Source organism: Syngnathoides biaculeatus, chromosome 5 (genome assembly GCF_019802595.1).
Source record: "Syngnathoides biaculeatus isolate LvHL_M chromosome 5, ASM1980259v1, whole genome shotgun sequence".
Lineage (NCBI taxonomy): Eukaryota > Metazoa > Chordata > Actinopteri > Syngnathiformes > Syngnathidae > Syngnathoides > Syngnathoides biaculeatus.
Window position 1 is genome coordinate 4,247,172 of NC_084644.1, and position 22,509 is coordinate 4,269,680.

Sequence of the window (22,509 nt, forward strand, 5' to 3'; positions counted from 1 at the left end):
CCGTGAGCCAAATGACTTGTCCATCCTGAGATGCCGTTCATTCTTTTTTTTTTTTTTAGTTTTTGTTACACGTCATGTAATCAAATTTTTATTGCAATTTGCAAAGCCCAAAAGTATATTGGAATGCCTTTTATAACACCAATAAAGAGATAATTACGATTGTAATAGCGGTCCAAAATTTGGACACAGTTGCACATGCTATTTGACTAAAAAAAAAAGTGTTTGGAAGAAAAACACGAGTTAAAAAAAAAAAAAAGTTGACCTATACCGTTTTAATTGGAGCCGAATAATTGAAATAGATTCCAATAGTCGCGAGATCTGCTGATAGGGGGAAAGTTATAGTCAAAAACTCTGTCCCTGCAAACCCTGTTTAAACTGTTTATTTTTTTCAAGTTGTTTTCTGTAGGTGATGACTCTTCCCAACATAAAACAAAAAGTTACAAAATTATCTGTCATCAAAATCATTTGTAAGAGACTTCATAAAAAAACAAACATGAACACATACATACACGTACAGAAGTGAACGTAACATAAAATTGGCAATCTATTGACCCTGTGATATTCAGCATTGGGTGCATGCAACCTGACAGTTAACTGTAGAATATCTACAAAAGTCCAATTCTTGATTTATAGCAACTAACAACTCCAAAAGACCGACAACTCCTGCACATAGCGATGTGTGCGCGTCCTGTGCACACCCGAGTCCTGACTGTCACGTGAAGTCGTGGGGAGGTTTCACAGTGTTGCACAGCAGGATCTTGCATCAAAACAGTTTCAAGCAAGACTGTATATTTGGAACATACAAAATAAATTTTATTATCCATTCTCTTCATGTCTACATCTTATTAGAATTGTCAAATAACACACCCAAATTAATTCTAAATATCCTGACAGGTGCAACGATACATTTTCTGTCAAGTCCAGGTGTCAAAATATAAATGAATGTGAAAAGCAATTTAAATCTTTGTTATTGTCGACATAAAAAGGGGGAACCGTGGCGCGGGGGCCAGAGCGAGAACTAGGCAGGATGTGGCCATGAGCACACACAAACACAGGACTAGGGGGGATAATAGGGAAGAGGGGAGGTGTGTGTGTGTGTGTGGTGTGTGTGTGTGTGTGGTGTGTGTGTGTGGAGTCCCTCAGGGCTGGGCCCCAGTGGCTGCGGGGACTTGTGTGGCCAGGGTGTTGGGGGCGGAGATGACGGGCGATCCAGTGATGTTCGGCAGCGGCTGCGCGGAGGTCATTGAGCTGATGCCTGAGACACACAACAAAGCTTGCTCACTCATGTGAGCTGACCGGTGGGGGTGGGGGTGGGGGTGGGGGTGGGGGCGGGGGCCCATTGGGAACAGCGCAACCTACCGGCCATCATACTTGAGGAGCTGACTGGTGTTGAGCTGGCCGCCATCCCCCCAGGAGTGGCCCCTCTTCCCTGATCTCTGACGATGGGAACTAGAATGAAGATGGGGTTCGTGTCACAGGACTGCAGACTAACGCGCGTGCGCCCAGTCGAGGTCAGCGGCCCAAACGCAACAACAAGGAAAAAGTGCACTAACAGAAGTATGGATGATCCATGGCCTCTTTGGCTGTCAGCCGGGCTTGATGGTCATAGCGCAACAGTTTGTCCAGGAAGTCCAGGGCCTCTGTACTGACCAAGTGCTGATTCTCGCTGTGCACGAACCTCTCCCACCTTTTACGAGAGTGTCTAAAGAAAGGGAAACCAAAGAAAGGAACTGTCAAAATGTCGCGGGAACTCCGAAGTGTTCAGGGCTTTTCATGCTCCGCCCAGCACTGTGCCCACCAGACCGTTCATTGTTCGCTAAATACAGGGATGAGAAAGACCAATTTGAAAAAAAAAAAAAAAAACCGCTGAAAATGTCTGCCTTAGGCAAGAAATTTTTTGTGTAAAACACACTGGTAAATGGTGACCTCCAGTTACTTCTAACAAGAGTAAAAATAGGGCAATCATAACATTTTGAAAACTTAAACTATGTCTCCAAACAACCCAAATAATTTTGCTAAACTTCAGACATAAAAATGGAGATGGAGTGAAATTTATATCAAATAGGCTACAGCAAGTTATACTTCAGAAATAAGTACACAAGTAATTTGTATGTATGTATGTGTATATATATATATATATATGAGCAAGAGAGATCATGAAATACAAAAGTGAGCAATAAAATTCGTGATCTATAGGGCCAGTGCTACAGATAGGCCTAATCGTATTAACAGTTCTTCTTTTCTTTTCGGCTTGTCCCACTGACCCCAAGTATTTGAAGTCGTCCACCCTCGCTATCTCTTCTCCCTGGAGCATCACTCTTCCTCCTCTGCCCCCCACGAATATCTAATTGTTCCTCCGCCACGTATATTCTGTTTTCCTTCAGCTAATCTTCATTCCTCTCCTTTCCAGCCGCGTGCCTCCATCTTTCTAATTGTTCCTCCGCCTGCTCCCTGCTTTCACTGCAGAACACAATATCATCTGCAAACATCATAGTCCAAGGGTACTGTATTCCAGTCTAACCTCGTCTGTCAGCCTATCCACTACTCCCGCAAACAGGAAGGGGTTCGGCGCGGATCCCTGATGCAGTCCCACCTCCGTCTTAAATTCTTCTGACACACCAATGGTACACCTCACCGTTGTTCTACTGCCCTCATGCATGTCTTGTACTGATCTAACATATTTCTCCGCCACACCAGAGTTGCGCATGCAGTACCACAGTTCCTCTCTTGGTACTCTGTCATAGGCTTTCTCTAGTCATCAATTATATAATATTTGAGAAATTTATGTCCAACTTACCTTTGTGTTTCTTGGTTTTGATAAGCTCCTGGATATTTTCTGCTCCTCGGCTTGTATAATTGATCATTTCGGAACATAGAGTCCACAGCGCTTTGCCGCTACCGTCCATTTTTTGCACGTGTTCAGGTCGACATATTGATGCAGTTTTCGTTCCTATCTGCACGGTTACACTTTTTTTTTTTTCAAGCCATGCCCATCTGAAACAATTTTTTTACCCCGTGTGGTTTTTATTAATTACCCTGGCGCGATCTTTTCACTCCAAGACTTTCGCCATACTGGCAAACGCGCAGGCCGCTCGATAACATATGCGTACGTATGTCTATAAGTTATAACTACGCCGTAGTAAACAGAATGCTTCTCTATGAAATGTTAACATCAGAGTGAAAATACCGACAAAATGCGGCCAGAAATCGGAATGTTGTCGTTATCATAAACACCAAATTTAATGCAAACAGATAGCAATGCTATAAACGGATAGCAATGCCGTTTTCCGTTGCCGATAGATACTGGCGGACGGTCTTGATGACAGCCTCGCCCCACGTCAAGCCATAGAAACAAACAAACAAATAAATATATTCTCAACGGATTTACACGTTTCGCAAAAATGACATTTTCAGCTGAAAAAACTCGCGGCAAATTCTCATCCCTGTAAATGAATTATCAGCGGAAATGGGATATCGAAAGTGGTTCTAGAAGGACGGCTTCTTTGTCTTACCTTCCCAAGATGTCATTGAACCGTGGATCCAATTCAATGTTGTATTTGTCTATGTAGTCGTACAAGTCTTCTGTGCCTAAGACTTTTGCAATTCGCACAAGCTGCAAATTCACGGAAATATTACTTGATACCAACGACACTATATTAAAAAGGCGTTGCAGAACAAGGCCTGTCGTCATTCTACCTGATCGTAGTTGTCGTGACCATGAAAGAAAGGTTCCTTTCTGAAGATCATGCTGGCCAACATGCAGCCCAAACTCCACATGTCGAGACTGTAGTCATACATCTGCGGGAGACAAGATACAGGTTATAATTTGAAAAATGAAATTAAAAAAAAAAAAAAAAAAAAAAAAAAAACACTCAAAAAGATGATATTCTCACCTGGTAATCTACCAGTAATTCAGGTCCTTTAAAGTACCTGGAGGCCACTCGCACGTTGTATTCCTGGTTCGGGTGGTAGAACTCAGCCAAACCCCAGTCGATTAGGCGCAGCTGATCATTTACAACAAAACGTGTTACGGACGTTTTCAAAACACGACATTGAATTGAATGTTGTCACCTGAGTGCAGAAAAAGTGAGCTGGTACCTTTCTGTGTTCGTGGTCGATCATTACATTGTGTGGCTTGACATCTCTGTGCATAATGCCCATACTGTGGCAGTAATCCAGAGCCTAAATAATAACAACGTAATACCCTCAGATTGCACCGACACAAAGATCTTGGAAAAAAGCCAAACTTTACTCACCTTTAAGATTTCATACATGTAAAACCGTATGTCAAAGTCAGATAGGGTTTGATACAATTGCTGTAAAATCGAAGAAAAAAAAAAAAAAACACACATGTAGGTCGACGGTAAATGAATTGCTATGAGATGACTGTTGTGCGCTAGAATGAGATGAAAAGTCAGTCGAGCTTACCTTGAAGTCTGTGTTGTTCACATGTTCAAAAACCAGAGCAGGGGTTCGGGACTATAAAAAAGTGAACAAAAACATTGCCGTGTGAATACATACACGTCATCATATCAAGTAGACGTCATTTAAGTCAGTGTTAGATGTGGATGGTGGAAAAAAATGGAAACAACATTCAGACGAGGGTATTGGCAAGTATGGAGACTTCCTGATAATTGGGCCACAATTTGGGCAATTTCCCTGCCTCGCGACCCAAGTCGGCAAAGGTCAGATTCTCGGATGTCGCTGAAAGGTGATCCTGAGTTATGTGGTGTGTTAAGAGGGACATTTTCTCTTTGATCTGTTGAGTGAAACAGTTGGGGCCGCCAATCAGAAATAGTGAACTGGCTCTTCAGATAATCCAATGGGATAGGTTTCCGATGACGTCGCTTAGACCAATCGGATAAATTAACGATAGAAAAAGACTTCACCTGTCACCTGTGTTCTCTGACCTCTATGACACACAAGATGGCGTCATTGGAAACCTATCCATTGGATTTTTCATTGGTCGGACAATGTCATATCTTTGTTCCTGTGTGACGGTCTGAGCGCTCCCCCGTGCTGAAAAGTCTCCTTGGGATGAATGCGCATGGGTTACTAATGGGGGAACTCTGGGTACGCAGCAGACGCTTACTGGGAAATCTCCCGGTCTCATAGTTCCCCTTTTTCTAGATAGAGGGAGCTAACAAACGTTATAACCTAACCTTAAAACAAAACTTGATTAAAAAAAAAAAAAAAAAGATATACACATATATGTACGTCCGCTGTGTTCATCTTTGCATGGATGGGGATGTTTCAGAACGGCCTGAAGTTGACAAAATATACGCGCATGGGCATTACTCACAAGGAGTGTTTGCAGCAACGGGAGCGCTCAGACCGTCGCACCGGACTAGTACGAGGAGTAATGATTCGATTGTGATTTCTTAGTCATCCGTTACAGTCGACGCGAACTGTGATTGGGGATTTACGCAGCGAGTCTAACTGTAACATAGTCTGCTGCTGCGTTAGCTTCATGCACTAGCCTGCATATGCTTATCACTTGTGTTCACATGCGTGTGTCAGAGGGCTGGGTTAAGATTTTAACAATAACACTATCATACCAGCACCGACTGCCGGAGACAAGTTCCTTGCGTGTTGTTATACATTTTTGCCAACAAAGCTGATTCTGATTCATCTTTCCATTTTCCAAGCCGCTCATCCTCACAAGGGTGGCAGGAGTGCTGGAGCCTATCCCAGCTAACTCCATTCGAAAGGCAGACGCCAGTCACTAGTCTTAACGATACTGCAAAATCTGCCAAACAATCTATCTTAAAATGTTCCTTGTATTGAGTGAACGCGTTTTGTGCGGATCTAGCTCGCAAACCTGGTCTAGAACTGCTGGAAGACAAGCAGACGTGAATGAAAAATGACTGAAAAATAGCCGGGGGCCTGGGGGCTGCAAGGATGATCACCAATTTTAATGTGCAAGTTTTATAAATTGTATTACGAATGAAATATATCTAGTACATCTATAAGTAAAGGCTATTCTGTTTTCAAAATGTACACAATATGATCGTTCATTATTTAGGTGCATACCTTTACCCCCCAAAAATTACAAATTCAACAAACTACGAAATTGAATTCAGATTTGCATCATGCCATGGAAGCAAGCTTTCATAGCGTGTATATTGTATCCCTTCAAAACGTTTTAATTTCTTGTTTTTGTAAATGGTTGAAACGCATGACTTTGACAATTATTAACGTCGTGCGTCGTTATCAATAAATAGACATTTTTACGAGTAATTGCTTCTGAACGCTCACCTCGTTATTGATATCGATTTTGCAGATGAAGTCGGTTAACAGAGTGGCAGCTTCCTTCTTTCCAACTGTATCTCCGATTTCTCGTCCCATCTGAACTAATTTTTGACATTATCAATTTCTTTCACTCGAGAGCCGTCTTTTCTCTCGAGCACCGCCATTGTGTTCACTTGAAAATGGCCCTATGATATGCCTCGTTTACAACAAGCGTTTTCATTGGTCGGGAGGAATCACATTCGACCAATCAACAGACGTGTATCTAATCTTCCACCTCGCTTGCAAAAAAGTCAAACCGGAATGTGGATTCGGGCACGGGCTACGGTCGGATATATTGCAGAAAAACGGAGAATTATTATTTTTTCATAACAAGACAGAATTCCGCCTATAAATGGAAAAATCAGATCTGGACAAGGCAACGACAGGTGAACTAGCAGGTCTAGCGGATAGACAGTTGAAAACGGTGCATTTCTCCACTTAGATTTGAAACATGTTTTAATCAATGTTTGTTTCCCCCATAATATTCGAGTGATCGGACTTATTGAAACGTGGATTTTCACCGTCAACCTTTGAGAAACATACATCACATTTCGCAGCCTCTGAATGAGAGAGATTCACGCAAGAGGTATTTGTGTCCGTCATCTCATCAAAAATTAAAATCGGCTCGGATAAGAAAAGAACATCATGCCTGTCGCTCGTCCGGGTATGACAAATCAAACCGAGAATAACCAAACTTTCACATGATTGTAAATATTGGGTTAAGTGTAAGTCAATTAGTTGTGGCTCGAGAGTGAGACTCTCATAACGACGAGTCATAACGACTCATTTAAATCAGAGGTGTCAAACTCAAGGCCCGGGGGCCAGATCCGGCCAGCCATATGATTTTATGTGGCCCGCGGGGGCAAATCATGTGTATCAGCATCCATGATTTTTGTTCAAATCTGGACAAAAATTTCAAATTCTCATATCATAAATGATAACGTTGAGATATTGCAAGCATTTTTGTGCTAGCAAACATCAACAATAGATTCCAAAACTATTTCATAAATCTCGTGTGTAAATATGATGATTAGATTAAAGATTTGGATGCTTTCAGAGCCAAAACGGCCCTCTGAGGGAAACCATAACTACAATGTAGCCCCCCACAAAAATGAGTTTGACACCCCTGATTTAAATGCTGGGATATGAAGCTAGCGTAGCAGCAGAGCTACCAAACAGCCCACACATTAAAATAACAATGTAAATAGCATAGGGTGATAGGGCACCAAAGACATTCTTTTTTTTTTTATAAATAACACTATAAATCATGGCGGCATGGTCGTTCGGCTGGTAATGTGTGGGCCTCGCAGTTCTGAGAACCCGGGTTCGATCCCGGCCTCGCCTGTGTGGAGTTTGCATGTTCTCCCCGTGCCTGCGTGGGTTTCCTCCGAGCACTCCGATTTCCTCCCACATCCCAAAACCGTGCAACATTAATTGGACACTCTAAATTGCCCAAAGGTGTGATTGTGAGTGCGACTGTTTGTCTCGATGTGCCCTGCAATTGCCTGACAACCAGTTCAGGGTGTACCCCGCCTCCTGCCCGTTGACAGCTGGGATACACTCCAGCACTCCCCACAACCCTCGTGAGGATAAGCGGCAAAGAAAATGGATGGCTGGACTACAAATCATATCGTAGGAAGATCAGCTCGCATTTCAATGGAAGGAGCCAGCTATGCCTGTCATGTGTGGAACTGGATTAGGGCAAGATGGGTCGCCTCTGATTAGGAAAGCGCCATCCATCCATCCATCCATCCATTTTCTTTTGCCGCTTATCCTCAAAAGGGACGCTGTCAGTGAGCAGGAGACGGGGTACACCCTGAACTGGTTGCCAGCCAATCGCAGGGCACATCGAGACAAACAGCCGCACTCACAATCACACCTAGGGGCAATTTAGGGTGTCCAATCAATGTTGCATGTTTTTGGGGTGTGGGAGGAAACCGGAGTGCCCGGAGAAAACCCGCGCAGGCACGGGGAGAACATGCAAACTTCGCACTGGCGGGTGCCGGGATCGAACCCGGGTCATCAGAACGGTGAGGCCAATGCTTTCCAAGCTGATCCACCGTTCCACCTTCTTAAATAATAAATATCCTAGTTTTATTGATGAAATCAGAGAAACCACTCATAAAAGGCTAAATATATGAAGAGTGGAGCTGATTTGATTCTCTGTCTTGAATAATTTTGCACCGGGGCTGGTTTAATACCAGGGCTTGCATCCGTCACATTATTGGTTGATGAGTAAATATGAATACGAACAAGGTACAGTGTTTAGTTGGCATTGAAGTTAAGTGGTTTTTACCATAATATTATATAGTAACAACTATAATTCAGAGTTAGCAATGCAAAACTGTGAATTCAAACATTGTTTATGAAGCTTTTATGAGGCCAAACGTTTACACGGTGGAACAAACTATTCTAAATCTCAGTGTCGGAGGTCGAAAGCGTCACCGAACATATTGTGAAGGAACTTGGGAGTCCCAAATATGGCGTGTTGAGTGCAAATACATACCACGGGATCCTTGACAATATCTAACAGCGAGATGATATTTGGGCCGCCCCGGAGGTTCTCCAGGATCTTTATTTCTCTCTTGATTTTCTTTTTCTTCACAGGCTTTGAAAGGACACGAGAGAGGAACAATGACGGAACGTTCGCAACACATTTTGACATCGTGCTTGTCCGCATCCTGGCGAGCGTCATACCTTTAGTATTTTTACGACCACTTTTTCATTGTTGGTGATGTTTATAGCCTCGAACACTTCGCTATATTTGCCTCGACCGAGTTTTCTGACTAGCTGATAGTCGTCCTGGTTTCTGCGAGGCGACAACGTAGAAATGAGCGACGAGACGCGTCGGGAAAAAAACGACTCAAAAGGTTTAAGTCTGTTCCTTACCCCCACTCGACAACGTGGGACTCATAGTCCCAGTATTCTCGAGGTCTCTGCGTGTTCACATCGGGGTAAACTCGAGAGCGGCTTGGAACAGGGCCAGACATATTCCACACAGAATCTTGTCGAAATCTCCTTAAAAAAAACAAAAAACAAACAGCAAGAACGTCATGGAGGTGCACATTCCCTCAAATAAAGTAGTGCAGGGGTGTCAAACTCTTTTTGTCACAGCCCACATTAGAGCTTCCAACAGAGGAAACCATAAAAATCTTTACGAGGCTTTCCACACAAAATGTATAAACTTGAACTATTATTATAAACTTCAACTATTATTCACGTTTGGTAACACAAAAATGCTTGCAGTATCCAAACATGATCATTTAGATGACAATTTGAAATTTCACAACAGATTTTAGGAAGAATCACATGATTTGCCATCACGGGCCACATAAAATCACGTGGCGGGCCGAATCTGGCCCGCGGGCCTTGAGTTTGACACCGGTGCAGTAGAGGATCTACCGTACATATTTGGAATATTTTCTGGCTGCGTGCAAACACTACCTGGGAGGTTCCCTCCAGGAAGACAGTGACAGATGAATGGCAACGAGATTAGTTGAGAGGCCTCTAAAGTTCGAGAGCTACGCTGGCAGGAAAATAGAAAGAAGAAATATTTTAAAAGTCTGGATAGAACAATTCCAATCAATTTACATACAGTAACATGGAGGGATTTGGACTAGTTATCAAGACAAAATGAAGCTAATCTCGATTTGCTGACCATCAGAGCAGAGTTGTCACATTTAATGAACAACTAACCGATCATCGAATTAATCGACAACTGTACTGTATTGATAATGGAATTATCCTTTAGAGTTATTGTCTAACTTAAAATGGCTCAACTGAGCTCAGCCTCTCAATAGTACATACGGTACAACCTCGGTTCTCAAAGTGATTTGTTCGAAAACCGAATCGCTATTTCCTATTACAATTAATTGAAAAAGAAATAATGTGTTCCAAGCCTACAAAATTTGGCTGTTTAAAGCTTTATTTTTAGGTTTTTCTCACGATAAACTGCATAGTAGGAATACATGTATAGTTTGAATACTTTATATAATAAATTTATTTAAGAAATATATATTTTTTTGCTTAAAATGTATGCTTTAATCGTAGAGTAGGCTATGCATTACCATATCTGTAGCAACACGGGCCACAGCCTTGTAGACTTGTTTTTGATTTTTTTTTTAATAAATATAAATGTATAAAAGTGCAGAATAACTTTAAACAAGAAATAACGGGGGGGGGGGACTTTTTTTTTTAAACAAAAAGTAACTGGAGTTAGAGAAATCTTTGGAACAAAAAATTAATTGTCCAATCTCTTCGGTGGGGGTGACTCGCCCCCTGGAAGTTCTTTTCTTTACCCAAAGAACTTATCTAGTGTCACTTCTTTGGAACCATGATTGAGGGTTAATGGGAAGAAAAAACAGTCAGTAAATAGAGCTACCGGGATACGTTTGCGTACAGAGGCTGCATTATACACAGTAACAAAGCGTGCCGTGGGTCAGCTGGTCCGCGCGCGTTACGTTATTTCCGGGTTTTGTTGGGGGCGTTCGAGTACCGATTTTCGTTCGAAAAAACGCCAGAAAAAAATGTCGAAATTTACGTTGGAAAACCCGATGTTTTCGAGAACGGGGATTTTCGAGAACCAAGTACTCACTCTACTCAGAAAATTGATTATCTTTGTGTTTAATCAAAATAATACATTGTCCGACATCTGTTTGTACTTTGGAAAACAATGATCAACATTTTTCCTTACTTACTGGCATGTTATGGATCAAAGCCGTCATGAAATTGTCATCAACACATGGTAACAAAAATGGTCTCATGATCTTGTCTAATCTAGTAAGAAATTAATGGCAATTTGCAGCTGCAGTATGCATAACCGGTGATTGACGCGTACTGTAACTGAACCTGAAGCAGCTTCACGAGTGCATCTCGCACTAGTAGGCCTTCGCATTAATCAGTTAATCTAATACATGATAATGCTACACACAGTCACACAGGGACCGGATATGAATTAGTACATCGCCGCTAGTCCGCTACATCACTTGAGAAAATAAATGTATGTTTAAAAAGTACACTGATATAATACATATTTATAATGTAAGATAACCTTTAATAACACTGCATTGGGGACGTTTTGACCCTATCAGAAAACAAGTAGATACATAAATATCGCATGCAAGCGAAGACATTGGGCTGCGAATTACATTGAAGCAACAAATACATTGGAAAAAAATAGACAAATATTGTAGTCATGATCTAACAATGATTACAATGATAGAGGAATGATTATTTTGTGCAATTTAACAGCATGCAGAATGTTTACCCTGTTCCATTATATACTGCAATAACTGTCCTGCAAATGTTTTTGACAATGTTTGATATATGGAAATTCTGGCACATTGCAGCTCTGCAGTCATAGTGATAATACAATTTCACTATGAACGGGCATTGAAATTTCATTTGGGGTTTTGGCTTTTGCTTTTCAGGCTCGGCTTACTCATTTTTGGTGTTGGTCAGGAATATTCTTTTCGGAGGCAGCACGGTGATGCAGCTGTAAAGCATTGGCATCACAGTTCTGAGGACCGGGGTTCAATCCCGGCCCCCGCCTGTGTAAAGCTCCTGTGTGGAGCATGCACGCTCTATCCCGTGCCTGCGTGGGTTTCAACCAGGCACTCCGGTTTCCTCCCACATTCCCAAAACATGCATTAATTAGAGACTCTAAATTGCCCCTTGGTGTGATTATAAGGGCGGCTGTTGCCTGTCTCCGTGTGCCCTGCGATTGGCTGCCAACCAGTTCAGGGTGTACCCTGACTTCTGCCCGATGACAGCTGGGAGCGGATCCAGCACTGCCGCGACCCTCGTGAGGATAAGCGCCTCAGAAAATGGATTGATGGTTATTCTTTTCAGTGCCTCTGCTACACTCCAGCCAATTGACACATTAGTGAATCATTCTGTGCATCACGGGAAGAAGTCTTTCATCACAATTACCTGTCATTGTGTTAACTGAACTTTTAATATATCAAAAGCACAAATGGCATCAGTACTCGGCATAGGGGAGCACTCAAGAGTGAACATGACTCGTCGTACTGATATCGGCCTGGAATAAAAAGGTGGTATCGAACAGCCAAACTAAAAATATTCTAAAGTGACAGCCCCTATATTTGCAATGGCTTTTAAAGGTAATAAATGATTACACAAGCAAATGAGAACGTCAATTCACCTGAATGTTAAATGGGGGCATCCAACCAGTTTAATCGGGACGTACAGGGTTCAATACAGTCATCACTGGGGGCAACAACCAGGAAATATCTCCTGTAAGGGGAAAAACAAAAGTAGGTTGATTACAATCAATGCTGTCAATGAGGCTAACGCAAGCCACCCATTACGGCTTTTACGACTGAGCATTCTTGATGTAGCAACAACAAAAAAAAATGTATCAAAGACCTTCGTGAGGATGTGGCCAATAATTTGGCCGCTTCACGCTTTAACGGCCAGGGCGAAAAGCCCGGTGGTCAACGGCCTGCGCTAGTGCAATGCAGCCCGGGCGCTAACGTTAGCCGAGCGGGGCAAGCCGGCTAGCTGGCCGGACTGCTAACAAGTTAGCATTAGCTCGTCAAGTGGAGAAGGAAAAGCCGGCTGGAAGTCACATTTTACACAGCGCGAGCAAACGCCACCAGGACGCGAGCCCGCGACAAATTCCATTTTCGCCACCGGGGGTGGCGACCCCCCGAATCGTACGACTATCGCTTCTCTTTGGCCGAGCCACAAGCTTCCAAAAAAATGTATTTCCTAGAGCTAAAAAGTGCTAAGCTAACAGGCTCATGGGGGGGACTTGAATAGCCTGCTTGAATGGCGAGGCGACTGGCTGACAACGCCTTAAAAACGCACCCCGCAACGACGAAAGTGGCCGCGGAGAGGTGGCGAGCCTGCGCTACGGGCTCTCCGCCGCCCCTCGAGTGTAGAACGGTCAACGGTGGCCACAAACGGACGACGATTCGCGTTCAAATACGATTACCTCTCAGCGTTGCTGGGACGTCAATATGGCGATGCTTGGGATCAGAAGCTTAGCTCGGGCGCTGTTTGCGCCAGGGGGCGCTCTCCCTTTTCTTTTTCCCTTGACTTTTTGGGGGGCTGTGGCAGCCAACAACAGGTCGCGTTCAAAGTAGACATCGCAATCGCTTTTCATTCAGCTGTATTATTGGGATTGTCTACACTGGGTTACCTGAAAACCGTATTTGTGAATCTTTATTAAGATAAGGCCCCCTTGTTCCATCCCAGAAATCTCACAACGCAAGACCATAAAAGTCACAAAAAGTATGAATGCTGAAATGAGCGTTGGATTTGTTTATTTGATCATAAACCACTGGAAGCCATGAATTATTCAGTTTTATAAATGACAACGTGGATAATCCACCTTTATTGCACCTTCTACCATTGATTATCCTCACGAGGGTCGGTGGAGTGCTGGAGCCTATCCCAGCCGTCAACGGGCAGGAGGCGGGGTACACCCTGAACTTGTTGCCAGCAAATCGCACGGCACATAGAGACAATCATGGCGGCACGGCTGCACTCACAATCACACCTTGGGGCAATTTAGAGTTTCCAATTAGTGTTGCATGTTTTTGGGATGTACAAGCGGACGAAATGAGTTTCCTCCGCAGGGTGTCCGGGCTCTCCCTGAGAGAACGGGTGAGAAGCTCGGTCATCCGGGAGGGGCTCAGTGTCGAGCCGCTGCTCCTCCGCATTGAGAGGAGCCAGTTGAGGTGGCTGCGGCATCTGATTCGGATGCCTCCCGGACGCCTCCCTGGTGAGGTGTTCCGGGAGTGTCCCACCCAAAAGAGATCCCGGGGACGACCCATGACATTCTGGAGAGACTACGTCTCCCGGCTGGCTTGGAAACGCCTCGGGATCCCTCCGGAAGAGCTGGAAGAAGTGGCTGGGGAAAGGGAAGTCTTGGTATCCCTGCTGAAGCTACTTACCCCGCGACCCAACCCGGAAAAGCGGTAGATAATGGATGGATGGATGGATGGATGGAGGAAACCCAAAAAAAAACCCACACAGGGAACATGCAAACTCACACAGGTGGGCCCGGATCGAGCCCTGGACCTCAGAACTGTGAGGCCTATGCTTTACAACTGTGCCACTGTGCCACATTGATTGTATAAAGACACAACATGGCCGTTCTGTGTTGCAAACTGTCTTTAAATTAGCTCACAATATGACCTGAAAAAAGTGGATCTTGATGTATTTGCCACAAATCATTCATGAAGACCACAATACACAATACCGCTTATCCTCACAAGGGTCGGTGGAGCGCTGGAGCCTATCCCAGGTGTCAATGGGGAGGAGGTGGACTTACAATCACACCTAGGGGCAATTTCGAGTGTCCAATTAATGTTGCATGTTTTTGGGATGTGGGAGGAAACCGGAGTACCCGGAGAAAACCCACGCAGGCACGGGGAGGACAGGACATGCAAACTTCACAATGGCGGGCCAGGATCAAACCCTGGACTTCAGAACTTCCAACGCTTCACCAACTGATCCACCGTTCAAACACAAAACAATTCTCTTCAATCAGCCAATTGATTGCTTCCTCGAATATGTTCATTGTTGTTACTTCTCCCTGGTTCCTGTTCCTGTTTTGCCAGTCTGTTTTTTCTGCCTTAGAAGTCCCGACGATCTCAATTAATCACTCAGTCAAGAGTTTTTCTCAATTTTTTTTTCAATCTATTTCCTTTTCGTTTGTCCTTGCAGGTTGAAAAACGTAACAAACCGGTTTTGACTAAGTAACAAGACGAAAGTATCGAGATATCTGTTTTCAAATATAGGGGCAAAATTAAAAAGTTGATTCAAACATTCAAGTAAAGTACAGCAATACCTGAAAAATCAAAACATATTTGTGCTTCGCGACTCGCCACCGCTGCTGAATGTCCATGACGATACCATAATCATAGAAAACCTTTGTTTTGTCCGTTTACTACAATGGCGATGCTGTCGCTGTAACAAGGAACAATATGCAAGTAGTTGAGGCTGCATTTTGTTGAAAGGATACTTTGGGGTGGGGGGCAGCCACAGGCATTTCCCCGAGATAACGATCCACGTGTGACCACTCGAGACAAGACATTATTTCGATCCTATGAATGGAGCTCTGTCAACTTTGCGGGCCGGGTCAAGCCGTGCGCCATCAAACAAAGACAATGATCTTTCATTAAAAAGGCAAAGGCCCGCCGGAGGAGGACAAGCCGCCTTCTTTAAAAAGCCTCGTTCGCGATCCCGACTCTTAACGTCGGCTGGCGGACGCCCAACGTCGACAATGAAGCTGTGAGTTCTGATGTTTCAAATTTTTATTTCCAGCAGGACATTGCCCTGAACTTGAAACTTTTCTGATTTTTTTTTTTTTTTTTTTAGTGTAATATGTTGGCTGATGCTCCTTCCGCTTGTGACAGCAGCTCCCATCAGAGGTAAGACAATATTTAGGATTCCAGAAAAATGTAATTTTCTAACATTTCCTGCAGATAACTTCACATTTTTTTTAAATTTGTAGCTCGAAGACAAAATGTTCTAACCTTTCTGAATGGTGAGTATATTCAAACCAGATATGTCGCTATATAACATTTTTTATTATTGTCATGCTTTATTTGATTTGGTGTCCCCTCAAAATTGACATCAATTCATACTTAAATTACAACGTAAATATCATGTGCAAAAACAAAGTACGTATAAACCGGAAGCGCTCTGCAATTTTATTTTCACACTTTAAAAGGTGTCTTTAGAGCGTGTCTGTGACATACTTTTCATCATCTTGGATCTGTGTGTCATTTCGGAGGCACATATTTAACATTTGTGAAGCTTTATAAAATTTGGATCCATCTGAATCCATTTGCTCTATTGATTTTGACCAATAAATACTTTGTTTTAAAATGATGTCCATTTCTGGGGATGCCATGTTTGACTGTGAACCCCTTGAGCAAAATGAACGCTCAACGTCAACGGTTCGTCGCTGTCGTTGTAGAGGCCCTCGGCACCACCACGGCAAAGAGCATATCTGCGATTATGACAGGTCTCCGACGCCGAGATTAATCCACATATGCACTCAAATCATTGTCAGTTACAAGTGACACTAAAGCCAAAGGAATGTACTGTATGTATTCAAATTTGTCTCACACAGATCTAGTGAAAGCAAAATGTCAACACAGAACAGTTTGTTTTTTATGCTTACACCTTAGACGTGATGTGATTTTTTAAAACTATGGGTAAATCATTTGTCTTCTATTATAGCACACAAAAATCCTCCGAGTGAACCAAAGAAAGAACAAGATTCACAAGGTAGTGTATTATGTTTCTACTGTTAACAGATGAATATTGAGAGAATACAAATATAAGTGTAATTGGCATTCATTTTTTTTTTCAAATATTCATTTACAGATCTTTCAGAAGATCAGTCTTTGGAGAGTGCCAGTCAAGAGACACTTGAAGGTGTGTGTTATATTTTTTAATGCATGAAAACTGTTGAAAATGTTGCCATTGAAGGACTTCAAATCAAATTAGTAGTACTAATAGCAGCAGAACAGCGGTGAGATGTGCCGTAGGTGTGTCAGAAGAATTTCAGGTGGAGGTGGGACTGCATCATTGATCCGCTCTGAGCCCCTTCCTGTTTGCCGTAGTAATGGATAGGCTGACAGATGAGGTTACACTGGAATCCCATTGGACCATGATGTTCGCAGATGATATTGTGATATGCAGTGAAAGCAGGGAGCAGGCGGAGGAACAATTAGAAAGATGGAGACACGCACTGGAAAGGAGAGGAATGAAGATTAGCCAAAGTAAAACAGAATATGTGTGTGGGGTGGAGAGTGAGGCTACAGGGAGAGGAGATAGTGAGGGTGGATGACTTCAAATTCTTGGTCTCAACAATCCAGAGCAATGGAGAGTGTGGTAAGGAAGTGAAGAAACTGGTCCAGGCGTGGTGGAACAGTTGGCGGAAGGTGTCTGGTGTTCTCTGTGACAGAAGAGTCCCCGCTAGGATGAAGGGCAACGTTTATAAAACAGTGGTGAGGCCGGCCACGATGTACGGATTAGAGACGGTGGCGCTGAAGAGACAACGGCAAGCAGAACTGGAGGTGGCAGAAATGAAGATGTTGAGGTTCTCGGTTGGATAGGATTAGAAATGAGCTCATTAGATGGACAGCCAAAGTTGGATGTTTTGGAGACAAGGTTCGAGAGAGCAGACTTCGATGATTTGGACATGTCCAGAGGCGAGAGAGTGAGTATATTGGTGGTAGGGTGCTGAGGATGGAGCTGCCAGGCAAAAGACCGAGAGGAAGACCAAAGAAAAGGTTGATGGAGGTTGTGAGGGAGGACATGAGAACGGTGGGTGTTAGTGAGGAAGATGCACGAGATAGGCTTAGATGGAAAAAGATGCGGCGACCCCTAGTGGGACAAGCCGAAAGGAAAAGAAGAAGACCACGATGCTTTGTAACCTCACTTATTTCAAGAAAAAAGCTAGAAACTTTCCTTGGGAATTTAGGGGCAGTCACAGCGGAATTGTAATGGGTAATTTGCGAAATTTAAAGTTTACCTTTAACACGGAACTGATGATTTGTCAATGCTTTCAAAGACCTTGACAGTGATGAGGTGCCTCAAGCAAAGGGGAAGGCCAAAACTCCACCAGGCAGGCGAGCGGGGGCAGAGTGTGCGAGCAGCAGGCGAGCTCAAGACCAACAAAGTGGAGAACGGGCTGATCTCAACAGCGAGACGGACATCACTGACGGTGGAAACGTGTCAAGCAAAATGTCCGTCCAAGGCGGCAGTTTCCAACGGAAAGCGTCTGCTGAAGGGGCGGACTCGTTGGCCAAGAGAGAAAGGCCGGATCAGGGCAGTTTGGAGATCAGACCCGCAGCGGTCGTCGGAGAAACAGACAACGACGGTGAGTTTAAAAGTCACAGATAACAGTGATCGAAATTCGAAAGTTCTTCATCTCATATTCCCCGACATGGGTGTCAAACTCATTTTTGTCGCGGGCCACATTGTAGTTACGATTTCCCTCAGAGGGCCGTTATGGTGAAACCATAGAGATCCCGAATGGCCTCATCATATTTACACATTAAATTTATGAACTCCTTTTCGAATCAGAAATCAAGCATCATTGGTTTTCAACCATTGTTCATGTTTGGTAACAAAATTATCATTTATGATACATGACAATTTGAAATGTTGGGACATATTTTCACAAGAAAAGAATCACAGATTTTGACACCGATGATTTTCCTTCGCGGGCCACATAAAAGTATGTGGCTAGCCGGATCTGGCCCCCGGGCCTTGAGTTTGACACCAGCGGCCTTGCACCAAAAGAATTGATGCGCTCGGAACGCGTCGACGTGCACGTTGTTACTCCTGCTATGACTATATATTTTTTTAAAATGATGCATGTTCTGTATATTTTAGCTAGCCCAGCAAGACTTCAGTTTCCCGATATTTTTTAATTCGAGCTCTCGGCTCTTTATTTCTGTACACGTGTTACAAGTTGCTCGTCGTTCTGCTCTTACGAAGTCAGCGTCGTCTACACTTGTTCCCACTTTTGATGACTCAGTCGTTTCCGTCTGTTGACTCAAACTCGGTGTCAACAGACCGGCTGATTCCAAATTTAGATTTTCATTTATTTTTAGCTTCACCACGAGAAGGGGAAACCATTTTAAATTAAGTTGAAACCAAAAACCCATTTGTATTCTTCTTAAAATTCAAATTCTACAGTACTATAGCACCAAGATATTCATTCATTTTTTTTAGCCGCTTATCCTCACATGGGTCGCGGGGAGTGCTGGAGCCTATCCCAGCTGTCAACGGGCAGCAGGCGGGGCACACCCTGAACTGGTTGCCGGCCAATCGCAGGGTACATCGAGACAAACAGTCGCAATCACAATCACACCTAGGGGCAGTTGAGAGTGTTCAATTAATGATAGATGTTTTTGGGATGTGGGAGGAAACCGGAGTGCCTGGAAAAAACCCACGGAGGCACGGGGCGAACATACAAACTCCACACTGAGAGGGCTGGGATTGAACCCGGGTCCTCAGAAGTGTGAAGCTAACGATTTCCGGCCGAGCCACCGTGCCGCCAGCACCGAGATAATATGAGAACAGATGGCAAATGGACAAGCACGACGGCATTCATCCATTCAATTTCCGTCTCATCCTTTTCAGGGCCAGGGTCGCGGAGCGTCGGCATCCATCCCAGCTGACTGGACGGACTACACCCTGGACTGGTTGCCAATCAATCGCAGTGCCCATAGAGAGACACACGACTCCGTCACATTCACATCCACGGAAGCGTATTATTGCCACACCCAAAAAAAAAAAAAAAAAAAGTCGTGTTTCACATAATTATGTGAAACTTATCACATAATTAAGTGAAACTCGACTTTTTTTTTTTTTTTGGGCCGTACACATCCACAGCATCACCGAGTGGGGACTAAAGTCCAAGCGGGCTTGTAAACCAAAATGGCCCCTCCTTAAAAAATAGAAATTGGGTTTGAGCGAGGCTTTTTTTTCTTCCTATCCAGTGTGACCGTAATCATTAAAATAGTGCAAAATTGGTGGAACAAGATAAAATACAGGAAGAGAGAGAAAGATGACAAGAGTTCACTTTGGATTACTTTTTATTTTGTATGACCTTAACGTATTTCTGTGTTTCAGAATTTCTTTATGATTTCGTAATGGTTGGTCTGGCACGTGTTATGCTATGACAAAAAGGTCATACACAAAACTATGGGCCATGAAAATGATTATGATTTCTTTTGCCTTCATATTTTTTCCAATGTTTCCAATAATGTTGAAAAAAAAAAGTTAGTTGCCTGGAAAATAAAAGCATAAATGACAAAACGGTGCAGGTGTTGCGTTCTTTTCATTCTCTATTTCTCTCTGTAGTTACTTATACATGTGTTCAATATGTCATCAATAAACTTGAATTGTACTGCTTGTTATTTAATGTAGGACATGAAAAAATAGCGGTACATACTGCACTACATGGAACAAAGCGCAGAGTTAAAGTTACATGGAATTGAAAAAAAAAATAAAGTTTCATTTCCTGAGGTGTTGAAGTTCACAGTACACATCTGACTGGGTTCCGTGTAACTCCTACAAAAGAAGAGCACATTTATATGCTGTCAGTTTCTTTAGTTTTTCTTTTAGGATTCTTTATGGAAGTAAATATGTGTCACCAGGATTTGAATTTGAAATGTAAAGTGATCACATTTTTAATAGTTGCTACAATTCGCTGTCTGAAATTCAGCACCTGTGCAACCAGGCAGGGTTACTTCAGGTCAGAACCGAACACCCAGCCAATCCAGTTACGCTTTCTTAGAAGGTGACGTCACGTGACTAAGGAAGCCTCACTGCGATTGGCTGGGTGTTCGGGTCTGACCTAAAGTAACCCTGCCTGGTGGCACAGACGGGGAATTTTAGACAGCGAATTGTAACCAGTTGAATTGTTAACATTGAAAAATTACACTGAACTACACTTTCACTTTACATTTCATATTAAAATCCTGTTTTTTGTGCTATTTCAAATTCAAATTCTGGTGGCACATACCGTAATTTCCGGCCTATAAACCGTGACTTTTTTCACACGCTTTCAACCCTGCGGCTTACGTGGGGATGCGGCTAATTTGTGCGGTTTTTTTTTTCTAACGGCCGCAAGGGGGCACACAACGGAAATGGTAAGAGTGAGACCGGTGGAATATGTTAGCGCGGCGGCCCTAGGTGAGGCTTGTAACCAGGTGGGCTCTGTAGGCTGGGAATTTTGAGTATTTATTTCCATAATTCTTGGCAAGAAAATGAAATGACACTTAACCTGATAGGGAGATTCTGTTATTTCTTCTGGTTCTTGTACATGGATTTTTGCTGTTAGTCCATTAAAAACATGAAAAATTACTGCTTGAGAGCTAAACAACAAAAAGAAATCCACATTTCTTCTCATAATGTAATGTTTACCATCTTTCTCTGTCGTTTTCTTGTAGAGGGTCAGCAAGGAGAAGAGAGAAATAGCGATGAAGACCGTCAACACGAAGTCAGAGGCAATAATGCCCATGACCGACTGCAGACTGATGACGTAACAAGACCCACTTTCTGCTAGAGACACAAATACATAACTGCAACATAAATCTAAATATTACTACGACAAAAAGAAATCAAAATGTACCTTGTTGTCCTGCAGATCCTGCAAGATATGTTCATAAATATTGTGCAGTCGAGTGAACGGATGTGGCGTAAAACTCACCAAATGGTGATCCAGAGATACAAATCATGTCTTTCATGTTGAATTTTTTTCTCATCCACAGAGGCGACGTTGCCATTAAGCAGTCATATTCGGATTGGAAAAGGAGGAGGCCGACTTCCAGTACGTAGAAGTGCGACTTACATGCGGACACGTGATCGTGTTGGTGGGAGGAGGAGGAAGGATGGCATTAAGAGAAGTCACCGTTTGCGTTTCCGCATTTATGGGGGGAACAATGTCATTTTTTTCTTCATTAGTATGAAGTATCTAGAAAATGATGACCCTGATTTGTTGTAATGATGGAGACGGATGCTGTGTGTGCGTCTGCATCATAATACAATAACATCGTTATAACAAAAAGTTGTAATTCCATGACAATAAAGTCAGAATATTGGGAGGGGAAAAAAAGTAAATTCAACACGTCAAAGCATGCAAAAAAGTGAATTGGAAAATCAAAGCAGAACATAAGTTCCGATGTAATTTTCAAAGAGTAAAGTCACAATTTTATTAGAATAAAGTTAAAACATTTTAAGAATAAGATGAACTCTTTGTAGTTTTTCAGTCCTCAGACTCATCAATAACAATATTTTTGAAAAATTATGACTCTTCTCATAATGGATTTCAGTATCATTATTACTTCATTCTTCTGACTTTATTATTATACACCCCCAACCCAGAAAATATATAGATGTTTTTATTTCCAGCGAGTTAAATATCCATAAATAAAAGATAGTCAAGCACTGATGCTTGAATGCAAGTATTTTTTTTCCCTGTTTTCAGGATAAAGGTAAAAAAAATACTAATAGATGTTTTTTTTTCATTTATTTATTATATATTTTTTTTAAAAAAAAGTCTATATCAAAAGTCTCCCTGACACATTTAGATCTTTTTGGAGGCGCGCACATTCATATACAAGTTGTGGTCGTCTGTGAAGAGATGGCACACAGAAGGGAAAAAGTTGGTGATTCATCTTTACCGGAACACGCACATGTACCACAATACTTCTT

General features: G+C 42.8%; 2 protein-coding genes across 11 annotated transcripts; both read right to left on the reverse strand.

The window, feature by feature from the left end:
• Positions 1-1,105: 1,105 nt before the first annotated feature.
• On the reverse strand, positions 1,106-13,406 carry LOC133500471 (casein kinase II subunit alpha). Of its 6 annotated transcripts, none has more exons than XM_061819150.1 (15): positions 13,250-13,406; positions 12,455-12,546; positions 9,736-9,812; positions 9,181-9,309; positions 8,989-9,100; positions 8,798-8,899; positions 4,429-4,479; positions 4,257-4,316; positions 4,099-4,182; positions 3,894-4,004; positions 3,697-3,798; positions 3,513-3,613; positions 1,554-1,702; positions 1,360-1,449; positions 1,106-1,255 (listed from the first exon to the last, which is right to left on the reverse strand). In XM_061819150.1, exons 2-15 carry the CDS (start codon positions 12,473-12,475, stop codon positions 1,140-1,142), a joined length of 1,305 nt encoding a protein of 434 aa, XP_061675134.1. In that variant the 5' UTR covers positions 12,476-12,546; positions 13,250-13,406; the 3' UTR covers positions 1,106-1,139. The 6 variants fall into 6 exon arrangements, with proteins under 6 accessions (XP_061675134.1, XP_061675137.1, XP_061675135.1 ...); XM_061819153.1 differs by having other exon boundaries at positions 9,736-9,817; positions 13,250-13,317; XM_061819151.1 differs by having other exon boundaries at positions 13,123-13,261.
• A 6,472-nt stretch (positions 13,407-19,878) lies between these two features.
• On the reverse strand, positions 19,879-22,036 carry tyrobp (transmembrane immune signaling adaptor TYROBP). Of its 5 annotated transcripts, none has more exons than XM_061820357.1 (5): positions 21,506-21,985; positions 21,428-21,445; positions 21,220-21,357; positions 21,080-21,129; positions 19,879-20,364 (listed from the first exon to the last, which is right to left on the reverse strand). In XM_061820357.1, the coding sequence occupies exons 1-5, from the start codon at positions 21,579-21,581 to the stop codon at positions 20,308-20,310; spliced, it is 339 nt and encodes a 112-aa protein (XP_061676341.1). In that variant the 5' UTR covers positions 21,582-21,985; the 3' UTR covers positions 19,879-20,307. The 5 variants fall into 5 exon arrangements, with proteins under 5 accessions (XP_061676341.1, XP_061676342.1, XP_061676346.1 ...); XM_061820358.1 differs by having other exon boundaries at positions 21,220-21,354; positions 21,506-21,981; XM_061820362.1 differs by lacking the exon at positions 21,080-21,129 and having other exon boundaries at positions 21,506-22,036.
• Between the last annotated feature and the right edge of the window lie 473 nt (positions 22,037-22,509).

Bases quoted from the DNA above. Each gene is read 5' to 3' on its own strand.
- LOC133500471 (XM_061819150.1), bottom strand. From the start codon at position 12,475: ATGCCCCCATTTAACATTCAG. The intron at 9,310-9,735 runs GTAGTGTTTGCA...GTTTTTTTTAAG, and splicing joins TCCTGGAGGGAACCTCCCAG to GAGATTTCGACAAGATTCTG. The intron at 8,900-8,988 runs GTATGACGCTCG...GTCCTTTCAAAG, and splicing joins TGGTCGTAAAAATACTAAAG to CCTGTGAAGAAAAAGAAAAT.
- tyrobp (XM_061820357.1), bottom strand. From the start codon at position 21,581: ATGGCAACGTCGCCTCTGTGGATGAGAAAAAAATTCAACATGAAAGAC. The intron at 21,130-21,219 runs GTAAACATTACA...ATGGACTAACAG, and splicing joins GAAAACGACAGAGAAAGATG to CAAAAATCCATGTACAAGAA. The intron at 20,365-21,079 runs GTTAAGTGTCAT...CTTCTTTTGTAG, and splicing joins TAACAGAATCTCCCTATCAG to GAGTTACACGGAACCCAGTC.